The sequence below is a fragment of the Apteryx mantelli genome, chromosome 1 (genome assembly GCF_036417845.1).
Source record: "Apteryx mantelli isolate bAptMan1 chromosome 1, bAptMan1.hap1, whole genome shotgun sequence".
Taxonomy (NCBI): Eukaryota; Metazoa; Chordata; class Aves; order Apterygiformes; family Apterygidae; genus Apteryx; species Apteryx mantelli.
The window spans coordinates 82,693,594-82,720,221 of NC_089978.1; the positions used below are offsets into that span (position 1 = coordinate 82,693,594).

The following is a 26,628-nucleotide window of genomic DNA, read 5'->3' on the forward strand; positions in this document are numbered from 1 at the left end:
TGTTGAAACAGGAAAGTTTCTTCTCATAGAGAGATGGAGAGGAAGTCAGAGGAGTAGAAATTGTAGGGTTGTTTTGATAGCTTATATTTCTGGTAATAAGAGGGCTTTTTATGCTTTGTCTACGGAGATATGAAAAGACATGGCGAAATGAATAAAATGATAGATGTAGAAAATGAAGCAAAAGTTGTTTTTCTTGTTTAAATTCTTACCCCTTGTGTACACTTACCCATTTCTTATGACACTTATTTTACTGCATATGCTGTTTACTCAGTAAAGAAGTGAAAAGACAAATCTGAAAGCCCTCTTTATTTTTTTTTGTAGACATTATTGCAAAATGTGAAAGGGTGAACTTTTCATTACAGAAGGGACTTATGCAGAGCTTGACCATGAAACCTTTTTAAACTGAACTATTACTGATGTCAAATAAGTTGTATAAAGCTTCCATCTAAATTTTCAAAAATAGTAACTGTGTTCTTTTTCAAGGGAGTGTTTCTAAAAGTATATAGAGTTGTAAGCTTTTTGTAAGTTTCTTATACCCGAATAAACTATGTAGGTAACAAATAGTAAGCACTAACCAGGGTAAAGAAATAGGGTCCGGGGGGGAGGGAAGAATGTATGTATATATTTGATTGACTTTCTTTTTATCTGCTTTTTTCGATCACAGAGAGAAAATAGCTTTTTTTACAAGACCAAGGATTAACATACCTCCTCTGCCAGCTGATGATGTATGACGTGTTGCATTGTAAACATGAAGTATTTATCGCTTTTATTTTAATGAAGTTATTAGTCAAGTTTCTTTAAAAAAATGTGCAAAAGCTAATATACACGTTTTGTAAAAAATAAAAAAAGTAAAAAAAGTAAAAGTAAACAAAAACATATATATAAATATATATATACATATATATATTTTATAATAGTGACTGCAACAAGGCTTGGTTTTTCCTTGTTGTGAAATTGACATCTCTGAAGACAACTTATTTTATAAAAGATCGACTATCCTGTTAAGAGCATGTACAGTTTTTATGCTGTTTTATTGACTTAAAGGCTGGAAGACAGAAACAAAGTGAGTTCAGGCAAATTCACTGTAGTGTAATTTATTTATAGTGCCTTTTTTCCTTGAAGGAAAATACCTACTTTAAGATGTATTTTAAGACTGAAATTTTGTTCTTCAGTATTTGTCATACAGTAGAATGGAACCATTGAGCTGGTTTTGTTTCTGATACCTGAAATGAAAATACTATGTTCTAAAATTGTCACTTTTTTCAGCTTTATTATCTGTAGCTTAATATGTACATTGTATCCTTTAGCACTGTCTGTGTTATAGCAAAATATTATCACCTGCAGTGTGCTTAACACTGATTAGAAGTGATGTTAAACATTGCAGAACTCATTTGCATGTTCTTACTGTGCACTAATAGATTGTTTTCATTTCAGTTGTGTCTAAAATATCTTAATATTCTTAACTAGATTCTCAATTTAAACGGAGGAAGGAAAAGGGTGGCAGGTCTTTGGTTTGTTCTTTAATGAAGAGGGGTCTAAAAGAACATTGTGAGCTGGCTGTGTGGAAAAAACGCTGATGGAATATAGCACTTCTGCAGTTTTTAAAATTCTGGTCTGATTCAGGAAAACGCAAACGTGCTAATTTCAGAAAGCAGCTGCCCTAAGTAAGGTGCTTAAACACATGTTCATCTTAAAGCATATGCTTTGAGGTTACTACATGTGAGTTTTGTTGAGCAGTGACACTTCCCAGAAATGAGCAGTATAATTCAGGAAGACATAGCTCACTTGATTGGTAGTTGGACCAGCTAAAATCCGGTAGGAAATAATTTTACTTGTGACCATTCATTGTAGTGAAAGACTGTCACCCTAAATTCCCGAGAATGCCAGTTTTGTGTCCTTGCATCCTGCAAGTATGTAAAAATACTTCTTACTAAGCTACTATAATAGTGTTTCTCATATTTTCTGATTATACATTACCTACAAAGAGAGGTGCCCAACACAAGACCTATTTTGAAAATTTCTGGAAACACCCAGAAAGGAGCATCATGCTGTCTCTTGATTAAAGGGATGTTACCAGGTCAAATTGGCTCCAGATTTTTATGTCAGGAAACCAAAACAGTAACAAGAACAAAATCCTAAACAGACTTATCAAAACCTCTGACCAATAGAATATGTTCAAATATTTTATAAATGAGTAAGTGTTGTTTGTGAGTTTCAGGAACTTGTACTGTGTTACGAGGTTGAAGATCATGAAAACCCAAAGGTGAAACAGAATTGCTTTTATCGCTTTATCCAAGCTGAGGCAAAAAATAGTGAGAAAACATTTGTAAATCTAAATCATTAATCAGCCAGTATGTTTAACAACATTTAATTTTAAGGTAGTACTCCCTGTTTAATGGTTCGGCCTATGATCATTATAAGCATTGAGTAATTTGATCACATAGCAGTGTATGTGAAATTAAAGTATATTTAACATTTATCATGCTAACCATCCTGAGATCTCTGTGCTTACCAATGAGTGTTGGTAGGTGTGTATTGGGTTCCTCTGGCTGAACTAGAGATACTCAGAAACTCTGCAGATAAAAACAAATAAATGATGGAATAAATTGTTAGTGTTTGGGTAAGTCTAGGGACAGCAAGCTTTTCGGCTCTCATTACTTGAAAAGATCAGTTAGTCAGAATTTCACATGCCTCATTTTAAGGATGGACAACACTGTTTTAGCCTGAATGTGGTCAAATAGTGGAAGAGGTTGCCCAGAGAGGTTGTGGCATCTCCATCCTTGGAGGTGTTAAGAGTCGACTGGACACAGCCCTGAGCAACCTGGTCTAATTAGGCCTGTTTTGAGCAGGGATTGGGCTGGGGACCTCCCTTCCAGCCTAAATTATTCTGGGACGGGATAGTGATGGGGCAATGTCTGCTGGTCTGTTTGGTAGGGTTTCTATTGGTGTTTTTAAATAGTGACCGCTGTACGACATCATCAGTATATTCTGTGAGTCCGTGATTCTGACTGCTGTAATGAGTTCTGCTTTGATGTGGTAATGAGTTATCATATTCAGTATTCATCTCTCTTGTTTTTGTCACAGTTCTGTATGATTGTGTCATTTTTTATTATTTGAAAGTATTTCTTCTACAAAATAAAATAATTTGTCATAAATGGAAATAGAGTTTTGTTCTGTACCACAATATAAGATGTTGTTTGAATGGTTTATATTTACCACATTCACAATGCTTTCAAAACAAAATTTTGTTTAGCACTGTCATTTAGTAGAATATAATTTTTTTAGTAGAATGTATTTCAAATAATAGTAAAAGAGAGGAAATCTGTGAAATCAAAGAATTTAGAGAGGTTATGCTGAAGAACTGAAATGGATCCAGAATGACAGGAATGGCAGGTATGTTCTCCCACGTGCTTTTAGCACTCTCGATAAGCTGACAGCTGTATCAGAGGCTGTATCATAGTTAAAGATTTATGGAATTTACAAGTAGTTCCACTTGGGATACTTTGGACTGCCTTTTTTCTAACAGAAGTTAAATTTGTACTTTGTAGCTGTGTATTGGAAATGACTTGATATTAGTATTTCCGTAATATCTTACTGCTAATTCTTAGGTGGAAGCCACTCAAAAGAAATTTGGGTTAACTTTTTTAGGCTGATCTGCGCTGCTGCTTTCACAAAGGGGACATTAGACTTGATAATTGTAGAAATGCCATTCTCAGTTTCCCTCTGCTACCCTAAGATGCAGGAACATGGAGGAAATTGTAACACTGACATACGACTCTCTGCCCAGTATTTGCAAGGCATTGAGAGTATGACAGTTCAGGTTATTTTTAAACTGTCTGCTAGGAATAGTCATTTGGAATACCAACAGTGTCTGCCTCGCTGCCATCAGGATCAACAACAACAGTTATAATGGGTATATGTTGGTATGGGTTATAAGAATGAAGTCGTATGTGTATTTCTTGCTGCAGTTCTTGTAAGCACTTTACAAGACTTTAAGGTAAGTGCTGTAAAAAGAGAGCAAATGCTTTTTTAGGAATTATGTGAACTATATAGGCTGTTATTTTGTTTTCAGTTGGATGTAAAACTTCTGTGAATTATATTTTTAGAAAAGAAGCCACTTTACTGCTTGTTTTGAATCGAGTCTATTTTTTAGCTATAGGGGGATATATGTGTGAAAGGACAAAAATACATTTACAGAGATTTGAAGGACTTCAGAAAACTGCAGGCTAGCAAACACAAAAACAGTCTTTTCTAAAACATCACATAAACAGTATTTTCTTTTTCATGAGACTGCTCAGTTGAGTAAGTATAATTAGAAGGAAATAACAAAGAGTAAAGTTGATTTGTGGTAAGTTTTTGAACTCTGTGGATGTCAATTAAATGATTTGCTGGTACTTTGAAAAATGTCAATATAAACCTTTTCTGGTTTATTGTAATTTCTTGTAATCTGTGAAAGTTGAACATACATATCTAGGTTATAGAACATAATTTTCTACATTGAATTATGTATTCTGTCCCTTTAGTGTATTTGCAATTAGACCATCAAGCTAAAAACATACATCCAGCAAGAGACTGGATGAGTTCAGCTGCAGTAATAGACAAGAGAAAATTAGGAAATTAATTTAGAAGTTCTGTCCAGGAGAAAATGGAGGGTTGAGAGCCTCTTGCTCATTTGATTAGTGTAACAAATTACTATTCTGTGTCTAGGATATGGTATTAGCATCATATAATGTGTCTTGTAGCACATAAATACCCAAATTTAGATGTTTAGTGTCTGATCGATTAAATGCTCCTTGCTGTTTTCCTTATTTCCCTCTCATAACCTGATTAAGGAAAATTGCAGATACATTAAAAGGAAAATAAATTAAGTGCTCGCTTTTGTTTAACTTCCTCCACAGAATTCAATTGCGTATTAATATTGGTTTTAATGGGAGCAGACAGCAGGCAACAGTGGCAGGAAGTTAAGACTTTTCTGTCAGTTTTCCACACTTAACTGACATGGTTAGATGGGCCTGGGGCTGTTACTGATTTATGAATGATGGTGAGAGATCTGCAATACTGTGTATGCAGGTCATAGGCAAATCTCTTTACTAAAGGGACGCTCCAGAAAGGTGTGGGAACTTAAGGTGATGCAAGCTAAGTGCTGAAATTTCCTAGTAAAATCCAAAATATGTGGCTTCTGGCTGGGGTATCATATCAGATATAAGGAGTGCAGGAACTGTCTGCAGCCTAAAGCCAAAATTTGGAGGAGCTGTGCAGCCAGTCTGAAAAAAAAAAACGGTTTGTACACCCTGTATCAACCAGCTAGATCTGCTGGGCCAGGCTGTTTGCTTAGCGCATCCATAAACACCTGTCCACATGAACTGGGACAAAAAAATCTTCCGAAACTGTGCTCCTTACCTTTGAGGTGAGTGGAAACCACATGTGCCTTCTCTGTGGCTCGTTCCTATTTCCATGTGTGCCTATACAAGATTTCCCTCTACTGAGCTGTCGCATCTGCTTGGTAATACAAAGCACTTCACCGAATGCCCTTAAGAGTAAAACCGATATGCACAGTATTCAAATAAGGGAAAATGAGCAGTAAGGTAAGTGTCCTGATATAAAACGTAACACTTCATGTGTACAAACATGCTTGAGTATTTATACTATGTCCTTAAAAGAACAGTTGTAAACTATGTATTTCAGAGTGTAATCCTAGAGGGTCATACAAAATTAGTACAATCAGAACTTTTGAAATTACTATTCTGTTGTAGAACTCAAAAATACACTGTAGAGTAAGCTATAGTGAAAATCTAAAAAATAGTGGTTCTGAAGTGTAACATACTGTTAACCAAAATGTGGAAGTCAGTACAATTGCTTTTTTTAATAAAACATTTTAGGATATTCTGGTTTTGAAATATTTCAAGGGAAAACTTAAGCCAAAGTTTTGCAAAGAAAGACTAGGCTGGCATATAAGAGAGGATCTTTCAAACAGTAACAGTTGCACTGAAGAAAAGGCAGAAGACTGCAGGAGGGGTGGAGGGATGCAGGCATGGGAGAATGAGGAGGGTGAAGTAAAGGCAACAGAGGGACTAAACCTTTGAGGTAAGCTTGCAAACCTTGAATGTGATACAGAGAGGTCAGTCTGGATAAGCTTGAAATGGAGCACTGGGAGAAGGAAAAATGCAAGGGGTGATGAAATTGCAGTTTGTCTCATTTCCAAGCTGCTGTGATTACATGTTTCATAAAGATGAAAGAAAATAATTATGACACCTGGGCATTGCTGCAGTGTCAATAAGAATACTTAATCTGCATGCAACATACTTCTTAATGTGCTTTTTCCTCATGAAAAATGTGTTTGTTATTGCTGTTGCAAACCCCCCCCCCCCCAATAAACCCTTTTTAAAAATAGTTAGGTCAATAGGAAAAAAAAAAAAGCAGTAGACATTTTAATGGTCGCAAAATACATAGGGAAGGGTAAACAAGCTTTCAGTTTAATCCTGCTGGATTACAAACTGTCTCTCTCTGCCTCCGTCCCCTATCAGATATCCTATAGACGGAGGATGCAGTCACATGATTGTTACTGCTTCCTCCCCATGACATCATTGCTTTTGCAGCCATACCACCAAAGAAAGGATGCTATTAAAATCTTTGGGACTGGGCTAAATGATGTTGCATTGCAGGTAAGCAGCATAATTCTTGAAAAATGGATTTGCCAGTTGCTCCTGTGCTGCCATCCCCGAGCTCCAGCTCTATTGGGTAGAGTTTGTGCCAGAAAATAAAGCAAACAGTTTCTGTGCAAAGCAGAGGGTTTGCAAGTGCAGAAGCTGCTTGCTAGCTCTTTACTGATCTTCCGGCTGACATCTCCAGTAGAAATGCTGCCAGCTGGAGCTTTAAAGCTGAAGAAGGCCCATTGTCCATGTATTTTGGTATGGGTCCTTCATGTGTCTGCTAAATTCTGTATTTGCGTGAGCAGCCATCATTCAGTCATGCAGAGAGGGAAAACAGCAATATTGTTTTGGTTATGTTCTTGTTTTTTTCCTGGATGCCTAAAGGAAGTTATTATAGATGTGTCTAAGCTTAAAAAGGAAAGAGGATTAACTTGCTTAGGGGGTTAGCAAATGTATTTGTGGAAATAGGATTTTCCTTTATTATTAACTTTTGTTGGCACGGTTTGAAAGTACCTAGCCTGGCAGGTTTCTTGCATAATTTGCTGTAGTGTAAGATAGGCTTTGTTTGTCGTCCAGCACAAGCAAGAAAAAAATATTTTCCAGGAAGGACATAAGAGATGACAAGCAGATTTTTACTTCTTACGCAAAATGCCAGTCACCAAAATGCTGAAAAATCTGCACAAAATGGATTTTTCGGACTGTTGGTATTTATATAGCAAAGTCCAGAGTCTGTTTTCGTTTTCTGCTGTGGGTGTTTAATTATGTGCTCTGTCCAATATATAGAGACATATATTTGCAGAGAAAATATGTTGAGTCTTACGTGGGTTTTTTCCTGGATTGCCTTTTTTATTTATTTTTGTTTTTTATTTTTATATATATATTTTTTTGTTTTAATACAAATGCTAGAATGCAAAGGGTGATTTCATTTATGAGCCTTAACCAGTCAGAAAAAGAAAATTATCCTGGTTTTATGCATTAAGAATTCTGATGAATAATTTTTTGCCTTTGCCGGAGAATGGAGGATGACTCAGCCACAGCAGCATCAGGCAGATAGTCAGGTGACTTTTCAGTCACAGCATGCAGGAAGTTTTTATTCTTGAAAATCCTGTCCTTTGTTCAAATAAATTGTGTGACTAGGTTGCTGGCGGTGCCCTTCTCTCTGCCGCAGAAGGTAGTGGCTGGTGCCTTTTAAAACATGACTGGACAAGGGGAAGGAGATGGTGTTGGAGTGAAAGGTCTGCCCCATCATTAGACCCTTCCTGTCTGCCTGGAGCAGGAGAGTGCCATAACCACCCCGCCGCAGGCATTGCTCCTTTTTGGAGGCGGCGGATTTTGGAAGTTGAAGATTCATGGGACTGGAAGGTAAAGTAAGTGGGGTCGTGACTGTAGCCTAGTGCTTGTGCTGGAAAGGAGAAAGCAGTGAGGCTCGAACCCTGTTGGTGTATTTGACATGAGCAGGCATCAGGTAACATGGGTGGAAGCCCCCGGCCCTGCCTTGCTTGAGGGCGGCAGCGGAGTGGCCCGGATGGGGCTCTCCAGTGCGGTGTGTGAGTCCTGCTGAGCCCACTCTGGACTGCCTCATGCTGTCATCCCCCTGCCTGCCCCATAGAGACCACCGGTGCTTAATGTGCAGTTCGGCATCACCTTGTGTGTAACTAAAACCTAGGTGTTTTGATGGTTAGCATTATGTAGCATAAGCCTCTCCTGGGTCCGGCCTGCTCTTAGCTCAACTTGGTGTGTGACCTGCAAACAGCAATGCAGTGCCCGTAGGTACCAGTCCTTATCCAGTTTGCTTTTGCCATCAGTTTCCAGCTTGTAAGATGCCCAAGGTGTGTGTGTGTGTTGGTCTTCTGTTTAGTGAAACAGAACCAGGTTGTACAGTAGGAGTCTAATTAGTTTGTGGTGCATGCATACATACACAAGAAAAAACTATTGGGTTTTCTCAATTTTCTTTTGTAGTCTGTAGTCCAGAAAAAAACAAAAATCACACATGACTCACAGTTAATGTGAAATGGAAAACCCTGGCAAGAGTACCATAGATCACTATTCATAAAACACCTAATGCTTTGCTCTCATACACACCACAAAGAAAGGGTTTCCCAGTCTCGCAGATGGGTAGTTCCTCGCGGAGATATGAAGTAACTTGTCTACAAATGCACAGCAGATCAGCGTCACATGCAGCAATAAAATTCAGTGCCCTGTGCACTGGAAAATATTGCCATCTTCCTTCGTGAAAATGGTTCGCTGCCTCCACTAGAGGAGACACGATAGTACAGATTAATGGCTTTTCTAGTGCAGATATATCAATCTTATTTTAAGCTGAATACTTTAAAAGGTTTTTAGTGAGAGGTACAGCTAATGAAGTTAAAGATCCCAGTTGAGGGGAGAGTTTTTTAGGAGTAATCTAGGGTACCTCCCTTCTGATTGCGCAACTCTTTTCTCTCTGTATTTTCTTTTTCACAGTCTTTGAGCGCTGTATTTTTCTCCCTTAATCCAATCATTTTCTGAGTGAGGGGATAAAAAGCAGCCCTGAGAACTAAAACCAAGGGTTGCAAAGCTCAGCAGAGTGTGGTGCAAACAGGAAAACTGTGCAGCACCCCTGTCCCTTCAGCCCTGGTTTGGAGCTCTGTGGCAGCAAGAACAGCTGTTCCACGAGCCACTGGACCCAGAAAAAGTCACGTTTTGTGAGTAAGGGCGCTAGAGGGAAACTGAGAATAGAAGCTGTACATGCTACTAAACTGATAGCCTGGTTTCCAAGATCTCCTGTCTTCCAAATACTAGTTTCTTACCCAACATTCTCTAGGGTTTTGAATTTTAGCCAATTAAATCAGAGCAGATTTAGCAGAGGGGCATCCTTTAATAAAGATATTTCAGCCCAGCCTGAAAAATGCAAAAGAAGTGCATTCTGTAGCCAGCAATACTTCACACATGCTTTTTCTACATCCCTAGCATTAACTGACCAAACTTCTTGGAGGGACCTTTAAGACTCTTTGGAAACAACAAAGAAAAGCAAGTTTAGCATTTTCACCCTGAGCCAATTTTGAGTTATAGGAGTGCAAAACTCCCACTTGGAACTTGCAGGGAAAGAGCTGGGCTTTTCTTCCCTTCCCTTTCTAACATAATTGAACTGAACTCATTTTGCTCAAACTTTCCAAGAAAACTCAAACTGAGACCAGACTCTGGGTATTCCCTACCAAACGGAATTTGCCTCAAAAGGGAGAAATAACCTGGGAAAGAGCGGGGAGCAGGCTGAGAGCACAAAGCAGCTGCAGCTAATACGCTGCCTAGGTAGGATCCTGCTTTGGCAGGGCAAAGCTTTGTAATTCAGAGGCTTCCCAGGAGGAGGACAGGAGAGAGGGAATCAGGCCATGAATTGCTACTACTGCTGCTCCTGTTGCCAAAAAGGGGAGGGCAGTCCTGGCAGTCTGTTATGAACTCCCATTCCCACTGTGCTGCCAAGGACACGGCTTGCGCTGCCCTTTGAGCTGCCGTGTGCGCCGGGGCTCCCCGTGACTCGCTTTGCCTGCGCTTCTGGCCAGCTCTGCTATCACCGCTGCACTCGTGCCATTAGCACGTGCAGTGGTTGAGAACTAATGTTCAGAGATTGTGGTTCAGTCTGGAGCAGTCTTTTGTGCCTCAGTTTTCCACCTTTTATCCCAAATGTGTTCCCCCCGCCCTTTCTTCCAGGACATCTCCCCTATGATCTGATGCCCTATGTTTTCTGAGCTCTGCTGTGGCTTCATAATTTTTTCCATAGAGGTTATGCAGGGTAAAACTGCACATCAAAGATTTACTGTATTTAGCTTGCCTGCCCCCTATCATAGCAAGAAACTATGTGGTAATAGAGCCATACATGAAAATGCTGCAATATTTTAAAATAATGTTCCAGACATTGCAGCCTATCTGCTATTGTATTTTGGGAGGTGGTAGAAATTTACTGTATTATTTACTCAAGTATGGGAGCCCTGCAGTTAATCCTAGAATGATAAGAAATGAATTTGCCAATTTTAATCTCTTCTTCCCTCTGTATTTTCCCAATTTAACTATTCTCCACTTCCTGTGTGCTGTATTATGTTTCTAAAAAGGCCTGTAACCAGGCTCTGAGGTTTTTCTAGTTTCTGACGAGTCAGGAGTCTAGTTTCTGACGAGTGCTCTAATTCAAGGCCATTTTAACATTTTTCAAAAACATTGTTAAGACAGAATAAATAATTAATCAACCAGCTTGTTCAGTCTGAGGCTTTTAAAATGAGTAGTTTTAAATTGCCTGTGGATCTTTTTCAAACTGCGGAAAACTGCCAGTTTAACTCACCAGTGATTCAGCCTGCTTGCTTTTTCTAAAGATATCTTGTATATCATTACTTGATAGCATTTTACTTCTTATTTAGAAGAATGTTTCATAACCCTTTAACTGCCTCCTACATACTGAGTGGAATGAGATGTCATATAGCTGTTATTAGATCATCTGCTCACGTGTGTAGTTAGTTGTTGATGTGGAAGTCTTTTTTTAAAAAAAACCCAAACCCTAAGATTTCCTATATCATAGACATGGACAACTTAGTTTTCATAATACTTTGAGATTCAGTCTCTGGAGCTAAACACAAATATCTTTTATCTCTATATATCAAAGAACTGACAGAAACTAAGAAATGAAATATGAGGCCTTTCTTCCCACCTCCAGTATATGGCAATGTGGATCCCAGTGATGCTACCTATGTGATATTTGCTCACAAAATCAGGTATTTTTGGAATAATCATGTAAATAACTATTTGAATTATCTAGTTATTCACATCATCACTTGAACATTATGAAATATTCTACATAGAAAGTAAAAGGCTAAGAAACAATTTATTAGATGTCTTTGGAAGAGGCAGGTAGGCTGATGTGACAGTGAGGTTGAACAGGCCTGTTTGTGGGCTGGGCAAGACAGTCACAGCTTGGCTTCGGTTCCTTTTCTTCTTGGAGGGAGCAAGGCGGAGCCTTTTCTTGCTTGTCTTTGTTTCTGTAGACTTTTACATAGTTGGTTTTTTGGGGGTCTTTTTTTCCTCCGCCAACTTTGTGAGTAAATCTAAGTCCCTTTAAAAAAGAAAAGAAAAGAAAATTCTATTGACCTTCAAACCCTTATTTCATCTCTTTTTGTTTATTCTCATACACTCTTGTCTACAGGTGTCTGCAAAGTGCTTCTACCAACACTGATATTTATAAATGATACGTGAGTTTTGAATACCTTTTTCATGGTATTTGGAACAAATTCTAAACATCTTTGATTTAAACCATCCCTCTGTTGCAAGGGCATGACATCATTAGCTGTTTATATGCTGACCTTACGTAGAAAACGATGTTAGGGCCTGCATTGGCAGAATGGGATGCAGCTCTATTTCTTAAGGTTGACATCTACAGTATGCAAGAAAATGGAATAAATTATTTTTCTGTCTCCTCAGCTCATCCAACCCTTTCTTTGAATGAGCAGCTTTGATGGGAGCACAGAGAGCTGCAGTGCAACTTGTGTCCATCTGCTAGAGCCACACTATTCATTTCCTCTTGAGCATCCATTGCCACCCATAGAAGGCTGCTCTCTTTCATGGATAGCTTGTTCATCTTCATATGTTGCTGTCACTTCCCTGACCTCTTTTTGGACCCTTCTACCCTTTCAAAGCAGAAATGTCCTTGTTGATTCATCTAACGTGGCCTGAAAAAAATGGAACAAATACATCTGATCTGAACAGTCCAGATGTGAGAGTATGACCTTGAAATCATAAAGCCTATCTAGATGAAAACTATTGTAACTGGCATTCTGGAAGCTGGCTGGTGAGGTGACTCAGATTGGGACTGCTCTAAACATGAACAAGACAAAAACAATAACATGCTGATACAGAGCTGGAAAGCATCCACCTTGTCAAACTGGACTTGGAGATCCCCACAGGTTCTGTTCCTTAGACAGACTTTGGTACTGTGTATTCTTAAACACTGAGAATCATCAGAAAATTTGGTTGGAAGGGGGCCTCTGGAGGTCTTTTAGTCCAACCTCTTGCTGAAAGCAGTGCCAAGTTTAAAGTTACATGAGGTTGCTCAGGACTTTGCCCAGTCAAGTTTTGAAATTCATCCAGGGATAGAGTGTATGTAAGCTCTATGGACAACATTATCCAGTGCTTAGTTGGTCTTACTGCAGAGAATTCTGTTGGTTTTTTTTTCTTTTCTTTTCTTTCCTTTTTTTTTTTTTCATACATCCCAAAGGAGTTTCCCTTGCTGCAGCTAGTGACCATTTCCTCTTGACCTTTTACTGTGCACCTTTGAGAAGAGTCTCTGTCTTCTCTATAGCCCCCTTTTAAATAGCGGAAGTGGAATTACATTTTCCCCTTCCCCTCCTTGTCTCCAGGCTAAACAAACCTAGTTTTCCCAGCCCCTTCTCCAAAAGTCATTTGCTTCAGATCCCTAATCTTTTCACTGTACTTTTTATTAATCTCTTTCAAAGTGACCTCGTAATAACCTTGCTCGCTGATTTTCTACACTGTTGTGCCTATTTTCTCCTGCTAGGTGATACTGTGGCTGCTGTGTAACTGCTTTCTGTTCTGAGACCACTTTCCTGCACAGGTCCTCAACAATATCCTCTTCTGACTCATGAAGCCTTCATTTGAGCCTCTTTCTGAATGCTGTCTTCTTTAGCTCGCTCTGTAGACAGCAGTGATCTCCTAATGCTCTAGATTCAAGGCCTAGGTGGAGAGCTCTCTGTTTCTATCTGTATGACTAGGTGTAACTCCCTTGGGATGGAGAATGGATGGAGTCTGGTTAGAGCACCCAGGTCGCACTGTGACTTGACCACTTCAGGGTGCAGGCAGGGCGTGCCTGAAGGTCTATGAACTCTATCTCAACTCTGAAGGGTCTGCAAAGATTATGGTCACTAAGCAGCAGAAACATCGTGTTTCGTGACTGTAGATTGAGACAATGGGTCTATGCCAGGAAATGACAATACTACAGCAGTCAGTGAATAACAAGACCATTTCACTTGACAGAGTAATTCACAAAAATCTTAGGTTTGGAGATGCCTTTGCTTGACAGGTCATATTGAGCAGTTTGTGGCAAGAAGTGTTAATAGCCGTGAAACTGGGGCACAATGTTTGGCTTTTTTGAGCTTACAATACTCAGAACAGTCAATATAAATATCAAGGCCGTGGAGAATGACAAATCATCCATCAGTACGAAGGAGTTTTATTATTTTTTTGCCATTTAATAAAATGGTAAGATTGCAATGTTCATAAGCAGATGCTATGAAAAATAAATCTTGGGGGTTTTCTCTGCCTCCCCGCCCCCTTTAGTCTGTGCAGTGCATGCTGTCATATCACACAGTATGAGCGCAACTTATCTGACCACCCATTCAGATCAGTGATGTGTTCACCTCTGGTGGAGTGATGATTAAAATGACTGTAAATCATTTAAAAAGCCTTGCATGTGAAGTAGAACCTCCCCTGGTTTCTCACTATATGTATATTGGCACCACAGCATAGAAAGCCCTGAGGCATACTGCATTCTGCTTTTGCGTGTCAGCTAACTCATGTCACATTTGATAGAGATGGAATAGATGATGCTTTGGATGCCCTGGAAAAGTCACGCCAAACAAATATGAATTAAGGAACTTGCAACACTCTTTTAGGATTCCCCTTTCTTCCCTCATCCTCTTACCAGATTTATTTCCTTCTTATGCTATGGCAGAATAGTCATTGAAAGAGATAGCCATTGCTGCTTGCACATTGTTATGTTTCGCATAGCAAAACCCAGACTGCTATCTTCAAGCAAAGCAGCATAAAGATAAAAGCATATAGGTGAATGTTCATCTACTAGAAATATTTTAGGTGTTAAAATAATTCAGTAACTGTGATCTGTTGAAAGTAACTTGAAACTTGTTGGAATTGCATTAAAAAGTCTACTGCCTGCTTCAGTGCAATGTATCCAATTAAAACAGAAAACAGGATGAAGAGAATGTAGCATGGAACTAGCAGGTCTAATAGCAATAGGCAAAGGCCAAGACTTTTTCTTTGATGACTGTTCAGCTAGTTGTTTCCCATCAGTATACTTTTCAGCTTCTTTGAACCATGGGATGTTTTTGTCTGTGCTTGCCATGTCAAATATATTTCAGTTCAGATCAGTCAACATAATAACTAGAATGTCAATTCATCAATACAGCTCTTCTCTCTGTGGTTTTTACATTCATACATGCTGCAACAGTGCTATGAAGCTGAGAGGTTGTCAGTATTTCCATTATAAATATAATTTATCACTCTTCCATATACTGCAGCTTGGAGCTAAGTTTTATCATACAGCTGGTCTGAATCACAAGAAGATGAATTTACTCACTGAGACACCTGCAGAAAAAACATGTCCTTAAATAAAATAACAATACTACCTTTTAGTCCTTTAAAAAATAATAAAAACCGAGTGAATGTAACAAAAGAGAACTAAAGTCCATGTGATACCTGCTGTGCTTGTTTGTGTGTCCCAGCCTCTTCCTGCTCACTCTGCTAGTATCCTGGGCTTGTTTGCAGGCACTAGTCTCTTTTTTGCCCTCTTTTCATAGGAGGCTTCAGTGATTAAATACTTTTCAATTATTTGGCTTCTTACAGTTATTGAGCTTCATGGGCTCATCCTGGGGCTTAATCTTTTATCCTTACTTCCACCTTCTCTCATGCCACACCTCAGCATTTGTAGGGCAGTGTCTGCTTCTCTCTGACTTTAAAATATCAAGCATCAAATGAAGTTAGCTGGGAGATCTGGAAGTGAATGTCAGGTTGACCTAACCCAAGGTCTCTGGAAGACATTTAGGGGCAGTCAGGAGAGGCTCAATCCCCGGTCTGGCACCATGGCCTCTCTTGATTTATGAATCGATCCTTGCCAGGACCTTGCTCCATCTACAGGACAGCAGTGGTCTGAGATGGGTCAAAACCCCAGGAAATCTGCTAATCAGACTTCTGGAAGGAGCCCTCTGAGTTCAGGAAATACTCGGTTCAGTTGAATTTCTTTGTTTCCTTACTCAGCTTTTAGCAAGAATCTATTTACAATTATTAGAACAGAATATTGGAAAAAATGCTCAGTTTTAGATGTACTAAACTATTCAGTAAAAATGAGAGCTCGCTGTGAAGAGCTGAAGAAGGATCTCACCATATTAAGTCACAGGGGATAAAATAGCAGATATCCATCAGAGTCAATAAAGCCAGAATAATGAGGAGAATGACCCAGAAGAACATAAAATTATAGGCTCCAAACCAGCCACTGTCTCTCATGAAAGATATCCTGGAGTTATAGCAGTCTGTTTAATGAAAATGTTGGATGTGTGCCCTAGGAAAAGCTATTGGAATGTCAGGAATTATTAGGAAAAGAATAGGGGACCAAGCAGGAAACATTTGCTGTTATGCAAATTATCAGCACCTGCAAAAGTAGTGAAAAGGATAGCAAGGACATCTAAGACGCAGAACGACAAAGGGACAAAATGCATATGCTAAGTAGTTACCCAGCAATGTAGAAAGGTTCAAGACCTTTCAATATATAAGGTTTGTCAGAGTATCCAGATCTCTTAGATGTTCATGTGGCAGGAATGGTTGAGAGTTGCACTCCTTACTAATTCTGCATATATCTGTGTTGCGATGTTTTCTTTTGGATTGTTAGGGTCAGGCTCATTTGATGAGATGTGAATGCTTACGGTCTGACAGCTGCGATCAGTGAATGGAAATTGGCGCTGCTGGGGAACAATCACCCCATTCTAAAGTAGATGTCTAAAAACAACACCTAAATTGCACCTGAAAAGAGCTTCTTTCTCCTCATCAGCTATGAAAGGAGTCTAGATTCCAGTGTCTAGAGTCTAGTGTAGATTTCTAATGTTAGATGAGACAACTCACATCAGTAATGCTCATACTTTTGCCATCAATCAGAGTGGATTGGTACACCTGGCTACAATTCATCTTTGGATGAGATTCATTTGCCCTTAACCTATGTGCATTAAACTAAAATATCTATGACTATTTGTATTAGGCTCAGTACTGCCGGTAGAGAAACAAGCATCTCTAGAGGACAAGTTAGCTCATCCTGAAATAAACTTTGAAGATGCTTTGTTTCAGGAGCCGAAGTTAGGCGAGATTAATAAATGTAAAATAAAGAGAAATAAAGAAATATGTTTGGTGCTTTGCACTTAGGACATGAGATGGGAACTCTGTAGTATTCAGTTCACAATTGCTATAGCTCGAGTTTATTTAATGTAATTGGGACTTTCATGATCTGATATCACATCTCTGCTTTTAAGAGTATGGTATTTGAAGTGAAGTTTAAGGCTGATAATCATACAGCTGCAATCTCTACACCAAGGTACTGGAAAGCTACCTAGCGTCCAAAATTTGTTTGTTTTCTAAGTCTTCCATGGCCCTGTGGTGTCTAGGCCTTTTCTCTCTCCCTGAACGTGTTCTGTAGCATGTATTTTTGGGTAGATTCAGGTTGAGATTGTAATTATCCTACATACTTGTGGTCTGGCCTAGTATTATCCATCACAATACTGTCATGTGTTAAACCTTGGCAACATACTTAAAAAGCTATTTTTTTAATGTGGTATAACCAGTGTACTGGGTAGTTTTCTCACAGCATTAAGGAAAAAGGCCAATATTTTCAGCACATCAGTTCCCAGAAGTTTGTTTATATTATAGGGGGGACTGCCTAGATGCAGGCAAGCAGTCTGAACTGCATATTCTTTACAGGTACTTCTTCACTATGCAGAAATAATTGGTTTGAAGTAAATGGCCTGCAAAATATCAGTGTAAAGTCTTCCTAGCACAGTGGTACAAAATAATAGCATAGTCTGATCCATTCACCTAGTTTCAGCTTCCTGTTCCAGTTCTCAGTCATGGTTTACAAGACACTGAAGTCAAGATCCACTTGCAACTTCAGCTGTATGGTGTCAGCCACAGCATCCCACCTTCAGACTCTTATTTCCCTTAGGAAATGTAGGAGTGTGTTCTCATCTGTTTTGCTAAGTACTGCTATTTTCAATTGTCACTCCTTTTAACTGCTGCGTTTTAAATTGCCTCAGTCCTGTGGCAGATTATTTGCACTCAAACAGTGCTGTATGAGACACCTGCTCTGCATTTGGTTTCCTTTCCCAGGCTGTGACTCCCTTGTTTGATTCTCTTTCAGACAAACATGCCATGGTGCTTGGAGATTATTTGATTTCTGCACTTAAAAGTGCTTCTATAAAATTGTAATGGTGACCTGCTGTTTGCCTGTAAGATAATGCTTTTCTCAGCTGCTTGTGCTGAGCCCATTGTCTGTGTAGTCCAAAAAGTCCTATCCAGCAGAGTGCAAAGAAGCAGACACTCACAAAACTGAGTATTGATACTTGTTATATCCCTGAAATCACCACCAGAGAAAAAAATTAAATGGAGAGGATTCAAGTAAAACAGCTGAAAACTAAAGGGGAAAAAAAAGAAGTAAATAAAGAGGGCTGAGCATAGCAACAGATTAGGGTTCATGGACAGTTGATTAAAACTTATCTGCCACACTTTTGCGTATTCTAATTATAGAACTGGGATATTTTCTCACTGATTCAAAGATCCAAATTATGTACATATGAAATCATGATGTCTGTATCAGAAGAAAGATACAGGTCACAGTATTTAGTATTGTACTAACCTTATCAGCCACCTGCAGAAGTTATCTTATATCTCTCAAGAAGTTAAAAACTCTGCAGAGTTGGTTTTCTAAAATTCCTAAAGTTTGTATCCATCATCATTTTTTTTATTGTGTATTATTGTTGAGGTCATGCTAACCTCATCTATAGCTGGCCACATTTAAGCTAGCCACTTTAGATTACAGACCCTGGGTACTCTCCCAAAGACCCCATTTCCTGGATACCTATTTTGGGATGGATGTGATTAATTGGTCTTTAGAGCAACACATCTTTCTCTGTCTCTAGAGGTAGTTTAGATGGTTGTTACAGTCTAGACACCAAACTTCTGGGTGGCTGAAGTTAGATAGAAGAATCCAACCGTGTGTGCCTAAATGACTTTATTTACTAGATTCTTATGCTACTAAAAGCTCCTCTCATCAGGCATGATGTCAGACTTTTCTGGAGTCTGTCATATTAACGACTATCTTGGGACGTGACCTTTCAATGAAGGAGACTATGTCATTTTTGCACCTAGCAGATGTTGCATGAAGTCTCTGTGGGAGAGAGAGGTATGGTGGTTCTGAGTCAACTTTTTTATGCTTTGCTTATGATTATCGTAAAAACTAGACAGAGTTTTCAGGACTACAGAGCAATGGGCATAGATATTTTAGTTCTTTCATATCTGTGAATCTGTAAACCCAGGGAGCATCTCCCCAGGAACTTCCGGGCTGAAAACGTCCACTCAGTCTGCTTTCTAGAGTGACTCTTATGGCTCTAGAGTGTATCTTATTTCACAGCCTACGCTGATCTCCTTTCTAACTATCAAGTGCCCTCTGGTAGCTGGCTGTTACAGCTTGGGGCTGGCTATCCTTACATTTCCTCTTGTGCTCTAACAGGACATGCAGTGGCTGTTTCTCTTCCTACTTTCTTAAAAGCAAATATGGACTGTTTGTCTGTGGGACGGAAGGTAACCACCCAGGTTCCCCCAACAGTAGTTCTGCTCCTAGTCCTTGAGAAGAAAACTTGAAGAAGATACTGCGTTTCCAGAGCCTATATGCAGTAGATATATTGTGTTCTCAAATTTAGCCTTTTAAAAGAATTGTTCTGAGTGGTGGGTGAAATGAGCATCAATGCAGGGAGTTCTGCATGTGAAAAACCAGACAACACTGTAGTATTATGAGTAACAGTGCCATGTGCATTGCTGTGCAGTTCTGATTTGCCATGATGAGTAGTAAATTCTAGTGAATTATCATTTGTTTTCTGAGCTAGTCACCTTGCCTACTAGATGACCTCCTAGCAGGCAGGTGCTTCTTCAGGCATGTGATCAGGATGTATCGTTGCAGAGGAACCCTTGAACCATCCTGTGTTTTGGGGCTCTGTTTTTGGGAAAGCTGGTAATTCTGCCCTTTGACACTGTGCTTTTTGTATGTGCTTTTAAGGGTTTGTTAAGCCATTGGAATAGTCTTTAGCAGTATACTTCTCCTAGTGGCATTGCATAAATTTCAATAAGTGCCTCCTAGGAGTGTTGACTGAGGCTAACTTGACTTTGTGGTTTGTGGTGGGATTTTGGAAAACTTGATTCTGAAGTGTCTGGCAAATCTACATGGATTTATTGAAATGCTTGTTCTTCCCCCACGTACAGACCCTAATATGGTTAATGCAGGAGACATGAATGGTTCTGGCAACCTGATGGATTTTTTGGATGAGCCTTTCCCTGATGTTGGGACTTACGAAGATTTCCACACTATTGACTGGCTGCGAGAGAAATCACGTGACACTGACAGGCACAGAAAGGTAAAGGGAATAGGCTTTAATGCATCACAGCCCCTGAGTTACAGTCGTCCTAACTGCAGAAAAACAAGCAAGTTTCCAGAATTCTTGTTTCCTACCTGGTTGTATAATTCGAGTAGGATTTATGAAAATATGTATGTTGTGTGTCTTGAGTTTGTCAATATGAAAATGCTTTCTGTCACTTAATCAAAGTGAACAGGACCGTCTCTAAATGTGACTGGGACTGGAGGGAGTAGGGAGCTGAGGAACTGTGTATACAGTCCAGTAAGTGAAATAGTTTTTGTTGTAAACATGGTATAGTGAAACTGTCAGCCTGAATCAGCAACATGCACATGTATATATATTTACATAAATATATATTATTTCAGATCACAAGCAAAAGTAAGGAATCCATATGGGAGTTCATCAAGAGTTTGCTGGATGCCTGGTCAGGATGGGTTGTAATGCTTCTCATAGGACTACTGGCAGGTATGTGTGTGTTAGAGCTACGTCCAGAGCCATCTCACCCAGATTTGCTGCAGTGCCATCTGCTTCTGGTTTTCCTTCATTGTCTGTGTGCTGATGTTTCAAGCTAAAAGATAGTTATGCATCCACATAGTTATAGTACTTAATGAAAATACTCACCTGCAAAGTCTCCTGCTGAGTGCTGACCTAGAAAAAATGTTATTCACAAATAAAGGGATTTTCTATTGCTTTTGGAAATATGCATCTGAGTGCTTTACCCATGATGGACTATTTTGACTTTCCCAACCTTTGAGTCACACCAGTAAATTTTATTTGTTAGGGTTTTTAACTTGTCTTCAGTTAATTTAATTCTGTAAGTGCATATTATGATGTGGAGAAAGAGAATGGTGGTTATGTACGATCAAAGGGAAGCTTTGTAAACTGCTAGATTCACTGGGTTATCTTCTCTATACGTGCAGGAAGGGAAAATACAGTTTCATTCTTAGTTCCAAATCTGCTCCCAAGCCAGACAGATATTACATATTTAACAACCTGCTCAAACTCAGATAGCAAATTCATTAATTTCCCAAGTTTCTCCTGTCTCCCACTCAGTTTAGCACATCTTCCAACTTGGAAAACTGCACTGCTAACGTTTTTTATGCTTTTTCAGTTATATCAGGGCACTCTTGTATCAGTCTGCTTGGTAACAGCATGATGCAAAGTTTCACACAATTTCCACCCAGGTTCGGTGTGAATTTCTTGCTTACCAATGATCAAGTTAATGTGTTTATTATAGCTGTTTAAAAGTTTGAGAATTATTGGGGAGGTTCTCAAGAAATCGTCATTGCTGAAGTGACGTTTTGGCATATTTTGACGAAATATGTTATTTTGTGATTTATTTTGTGGTTTGATGGTTTAGTAAGGCTTTTGACACTGTCTCCCATAACATCCTCATATACAAGCTGAAGAAGTACGGGCTCGATAAGTATTCAGTGAGGTGGATTGAAAACTGGTTGAACGGTCAGGCTCAGAGGGTTGTGATCAGCAGCACAAAGTCCAGCTGGAGACCAGCCACTACTGGTGTCCACCAGGGGTCGATACTGCGGCCAGTACAGTGCAAAATCTTAATTAATGACCTGGATGATGGGCTCGAATGCACCCTCAGCAAGTTCACATATGATACAAATCTGTGAGGAATGGCTGATGCACCAGATGGTTGTGCCGCTCTTCAGAGGGACCTCAACAGACTGGAGAAATGGGGAGAGAGGAACCTCATGAAGTTCAACAAAGAGAAAAGCCAAGTCCTGCACCCGGGGAGGAATAATCCCATACACCAGCACAGGCTGGGGGCTGACCTGCTAGAGAGCAGCTTTGAGGAGAAGGCCTTGGGGTCCTGCTGGACACAAAGTTGACCATGAGCCAGCAGTGTGCCCTTGTGGCCAAGAAGGCCAAGGGTATCCTGGGCTACATTAGGCTGAGTGTTGCCAGCAGGTTGAGTGAGGGAATCCTTCCCCTCTACTCAGCCCTGGTGAGGCTACACCTGGAGTGCTGTGTCCAGTCTGGGCTTCCCCCAGTACAAGAGAGACTTGGAGCTACTGAAGCAAGTCCTTTGACTCACAGTGTCAAAAAGGTGATTAAGGGACTGGAGTGTCTGATGTACAAGGAGAGACTGAGAGCTGTGCCTGTTTAGCCTGGAGAAGAGAAGGCTTGTGGGGGATCTGATCAATGTCTATAAATATCTGATGGGAATATCTGTCAAGAAGATGGGGCTGGACTCTTCTCAGTAGTGCCCAGTGACAGAACAAGAGGCAGTGGGCACAAACTGAAACACAGGAAATTCCACTTGAACACAAGAAAACACTTCACTGTGAGGGTGGCTGAATAACGTGTTGCCTGGAGAGACTGTGGAGTCTCCTTCCTTGGAGATATTCAAAAGTCATCTGCACACGGTCCTGGGCAACCTGATCTAGGTGACCCCGCCTGAGCAGGGTGTTTGGAGCAGGCAATCTCCAGAGGTGACTTCTAACCCCAAATACTCTGTGATTCTGCAGTTGATACTGTAATTTATTAAAATATGTTATTTTGTGGTTTCCACAAAAGATCTGATGGGAAAGTGAGATGGGAAGAGAGAGATCCTGATAGGCTGTACACTAGCCAGAGGTGTTGAACCCAAGCTGAAGGCCATGGCTGACCTTATTTGGAGCATCTGGGATGGAGAATTCTGTTTGAAAAACAGAGCAAGCTCTTGAGCAACAAGCCGGTCAATACTCACCTCACTCAACTAGAGACTGTGATAAATATACACTCATGCACTCCCATTTTAGTAAAAATAACCCCCAGGGTTTGTTTCAGTTCTAGTCTGCAATGGAAGTTCATTCTGAAATCCTCGAGAAACCTGATAAGTTCCAATGACTGTGCCTCCCACTATTCTAGCCTTTTCCCAAGCTTTTTCAGCATTTTTCTCCTGGTGAAATGAATTGATAAATTCTGTTCAAATCTGTGAATGGTTTCCTGAAATTGTATTGCTTGTTGAATAAATGATTAACCATAAAAATGTTACTGACTTCTACCTATGAAACAATTTTAGACTTTCCATTTTATGTGAGGTTTTTTTTTAAATATTAATTGTGTTTTTTATCACTTGGCGGTTTAATGTTTTCCAGTAACTAAGCACATAGGGACCCAAAAGCAAGTAAGCAAGTATGTCATTTCTGCATTCTGGCTTCATCCATCCTTTGCATTCATGCTGGTATTGCATTGGTAATTGTGGGGACACATCTGTTTTACAGTGCTGGTACCGTGGAAAGGTGTGGGTTTTTTTTGTTTGTTTTTTTTTTTGATCGATTAGCAAATATACTAGAGAACCAAGATTTTCACTGGGGACTCAATATAGATTTTACACTTTTCTGTCAGTTAGCCGCTGGATGTCACTGTTGCTCTGTGTAATTCCTAGGAATACCTGCTTAACTGCTTGTGAAATAAAGTGCAAGTCTTACAAAGAGAGGATTTGAGGAATAGTTTTATTCTGCATATTTGGATTGCTAATGAATGTAACAGTGGTCTGGTTCCTTTAAGTTCATAAGTCAGAATTTGGCCTCCTTATTGTTTCTGAAATCATTCTTTTTCAAGGTCATTGTGCTGCGGCCAGTATAACTGTGGGAAAGTACATGTATTCTCCTTCCCCATCCCTTCAACACACCGTGTGGCTTCAGTCCTGCAGCCTAGTATGTATATAGAGACCCTGAGTGAAGTCCCAATGACCTCAGGCTAATGGTACACCTGGCTGGAATAGGCTGCAGTATCAGGCCCTACTTTAGTAATGCCTTTGCAACTAGTTCCCCAGATTGTGTATTTTTGCTTTTATTATAATTAGATGTATTTTCGCTGTGATTCGGTAATTCCTGATATTTTGTATGCCATGGTTTCTTTTCATGCATTTCTTTTTCCAGGCACATTGGCTGGAGTGATAGATTTAGCTGTGGATTGGATGACAGACCTGAAGGAGGGTGTCTGCTTATCTGCATTCTGGTACAGCCATGAGCAGTGCTGCTGGACGTCTAATGAAACTACATTTGATGACAGGGACAAATGTCCCCAGTGGCAGAAATGGTCTGAACTTCTTGTAAACCAGTCTGAGGTATGGGAGACCTGATTAGGCTGGGGTCTAGGCAGGCTAGGGAATGCCCTTTTTTCATACCTTCTGATATTCCCTCCAGAGAGCTCCTCTGAAGGAGAAAGTAATGAACTGAGTGTTGTAAAAGAAACATTTCCACAAGCAATATCTGCTTACCTTGGGATAGGTCCCATTGTTTCAGTGTCATGTGCAATGGAAATTGGAAAACTGTGTGAGATCTCGCTCTTTTTTATCAGTTTTAAAGCAAAGCAGTGTTTCATAACACTCATAACATAACCACTGGAGGACCTAAGCTCCTATCCAAACTTTTCTTTTAAACACAGTTTTCTAGGAGAAAAAAGATTGCCCCTGACAAATATATTTAGGAAGAAATTTTCAGGGCTGCAGATGGGTTTTTTTGTATTCAAGTGCTGTGAGCAGTAGTGGGAACTGCATATGAACTGCTTGTTATGCCTTTGAAATCAGTTTCTTTATCAGATAGCAAAATATTTGGCTAGCGCCAAAAGCTGAGGAAATAATGAACTCACTGGGAGATGGCCAAATTAAAAAATTTTCAAGGGGAGAGGGGAAGAGAAAGGGAGGGGAAAGAACTGATCTGGACTGATATGAAACTTATATTTTAAGAACTTATTTCTCTCCCTTTTTCTCAGTTGTAGTAATTTTTAATACAAAGAATGCTGCTTCAAAGAAAAATATGTGAATGTTTTGTTTTGAAGACATCAAAGAAAACCCTTCTATATTTTTAGCAGATGATTCTCTTATTAAAGATATGACAATCCATTTAATTTTTGACCTAAGTTATTCAATGTACTGAATAGTATTGAGCACTTCAAAACTCAGTCTTTTGGGCAAAATTATTGTGTCAAAAAAAATCTTCCATTTCCATAGGTGACTCAGACGAGGCAAAACTGAATATGGGTGGGAGGGATGTGGCACTGAAGAGAACCGGCTTATCGGATCCTGAAGTGTGTAATGGGACTTCTTTTTTTAATATCTAGTAATGCAGTTTGGTCCACAGTTGGGGAAAAAAGGTATATTTTAATGGGAGAAAGCATCTCCGACCAGGTGATATGTCTGAATTCAAAAATGGGCAACTCAGACAGACAGAGAGATTGCCTCACGTCTTCCCCAGTGTGGAGGTGATCCTGCAGAAAGTCTGTGCGGGCAGCTTCATTGCCATACAGGAGTTTGTCATTTGTGTTCAGCTGAGTGCTACTTTAGGTTTACAGTGCAAGTAACACTAGATGAGAGTGTCTGTGAATATGTATGGCCCAATTTTCCATAGTTCTAATTAACAGTAGCGAAAATAGTGAGGTGCTCACTGTTCCTGAATATTCCCGCCATTTACTCTCAGGCAGAAATCTCTTCTGTACAGTTGTTAGTTCATAGTGCTAAACTTCCCTTTGCCAGAGGTTCACTAGGTTTTTGTTGGTCTTCATAAACAGATGGTTGTCTCTTTGTAACACTGAAGAAATATTGTCCTGGTATAAAGTTGCAGGACTGTGGATGATGTTGTAATTTAAAGGAACAAAAAATATGGGAAGGGAGAAAAAGAGAGAATGTTACAATCGTTATGGGATTTGGAAATCCCATGCATGTTTGACATGTTGTCACTCTGAAGTGCTGGAGTATATAAATGGAGCATGTCCTTGAGAATATATATTGCTTTTACCTGCTACATGAACTCAGAAGTCATGACTGTTGTATGTTGTGGGCTGCAAAAAAGGTAGCATCTAGGTGGACACCGTGAAACTTTGCTCACTCTGTAGTCAAACTGTGCTTCTGATCCCCTAGTATATTGTCACAGTGTGGGATGGGGGGAGTTCATCTTGAGTTAGTTTTAGTTGCTCAAAACAAGTGGTCCTCTAAAATCTGTATATTTCTGGCTGCCATGACCCAATAGATACTGTAATGTTAATATTATGGCTGTCTATTACTGTTACACAGAAATCACAGTCAAAGACCAATACCACACCAAAAATGTGAATATGGAAAGTAAAAATTCTGCTCTGTAGCATAAGATTTACAATATGGGCAAGCTGTGCATGATTTCTGTACTTGTACAGAATCCTCTAGGAGCGATTAAAATACATTCTGTTTAGTTTGGTTTCTGGATAATTTTTCATTTTCTTTGTAAGTTGCTTCACTTTACACTAAACATTTGAGTAACAGACCTATAAAACAGCAGTGCACAGAAGGACTGATTTAGAGCACATTTTAGACAAAAAGTTCTTGGAGAAATTTCCCTAAAGATACTCTGGTCAGACTTGTCTTCTTTTTGTGCATGACTGTGACTCCTCTCATAGCCAACTAAAGCTGACATTTTGAGGACTAAGATTTAGACCAGGTCTTCCATGTGGTTTTGGCCATTTATGATTGTAATAAGCCCTGTACCTATGTTCTCGCTGAGAATTGTGACATTTCCTATGGCATCTCTTAAAAATGATTTCATTCTAGTCCTCTTATAAAATGA

General features: G+C 39.6%; 2 protein-coding genes across 4 annotated transcripts in view; both read left to right on the forward strand.

The window, feature by feature from the left end:
- Positions 1-23,032, forward strand: part of WWC3 (WWC family member 3) — a 125,936-nt gene extending 102,904 nt beyond the window's left edge. For 2 of the 3 annotated variants that reach the window (XM_067296449.1, XM_067296461.1), the window contains exon 23: positions 665-3,161. In XM_067296449.1, coding sequence (XP_067152550.1) covers positions 665-731 — 67 coding nt within the window. In that variant the 3' untranslated portion in view covers positions 732-3,161. Of the gene's footprint in view, positions 1-664; positions 3,162-21,483 lie in introns of those variants that run through there. The other variant, XM_067296454.1, reaches the window with a different exon arrangement.
- The window catches only part of CLCN4 (chloride voltage-gated channel 4), a 38,333-nt gene continuing 19,680 nt past the window's right edge, over positions 7,976-26,628 (forward strand). Inside the window, exons 1-4 of the mRNA XM_013951227.2 lie at positions 7,976-8,012; positions 19,929-20,080; positions 20,446-20,545; positions 23,971-24,158. Coding sequence (XP_013806681.1) covers positions 8,000-8,012; positions 19,929-20,080; positions 20,446-20,545; positions 23,971-24,158 — 453 coding nt within the window. The 5' untranslated portion in view covers positions 7,976-7,999. The remainder of the gene's footprint in view (positions 8,013-19,928; positions 20,081-20,445; positions 20,546-23,970; positions 24,159-26,628) is intronic.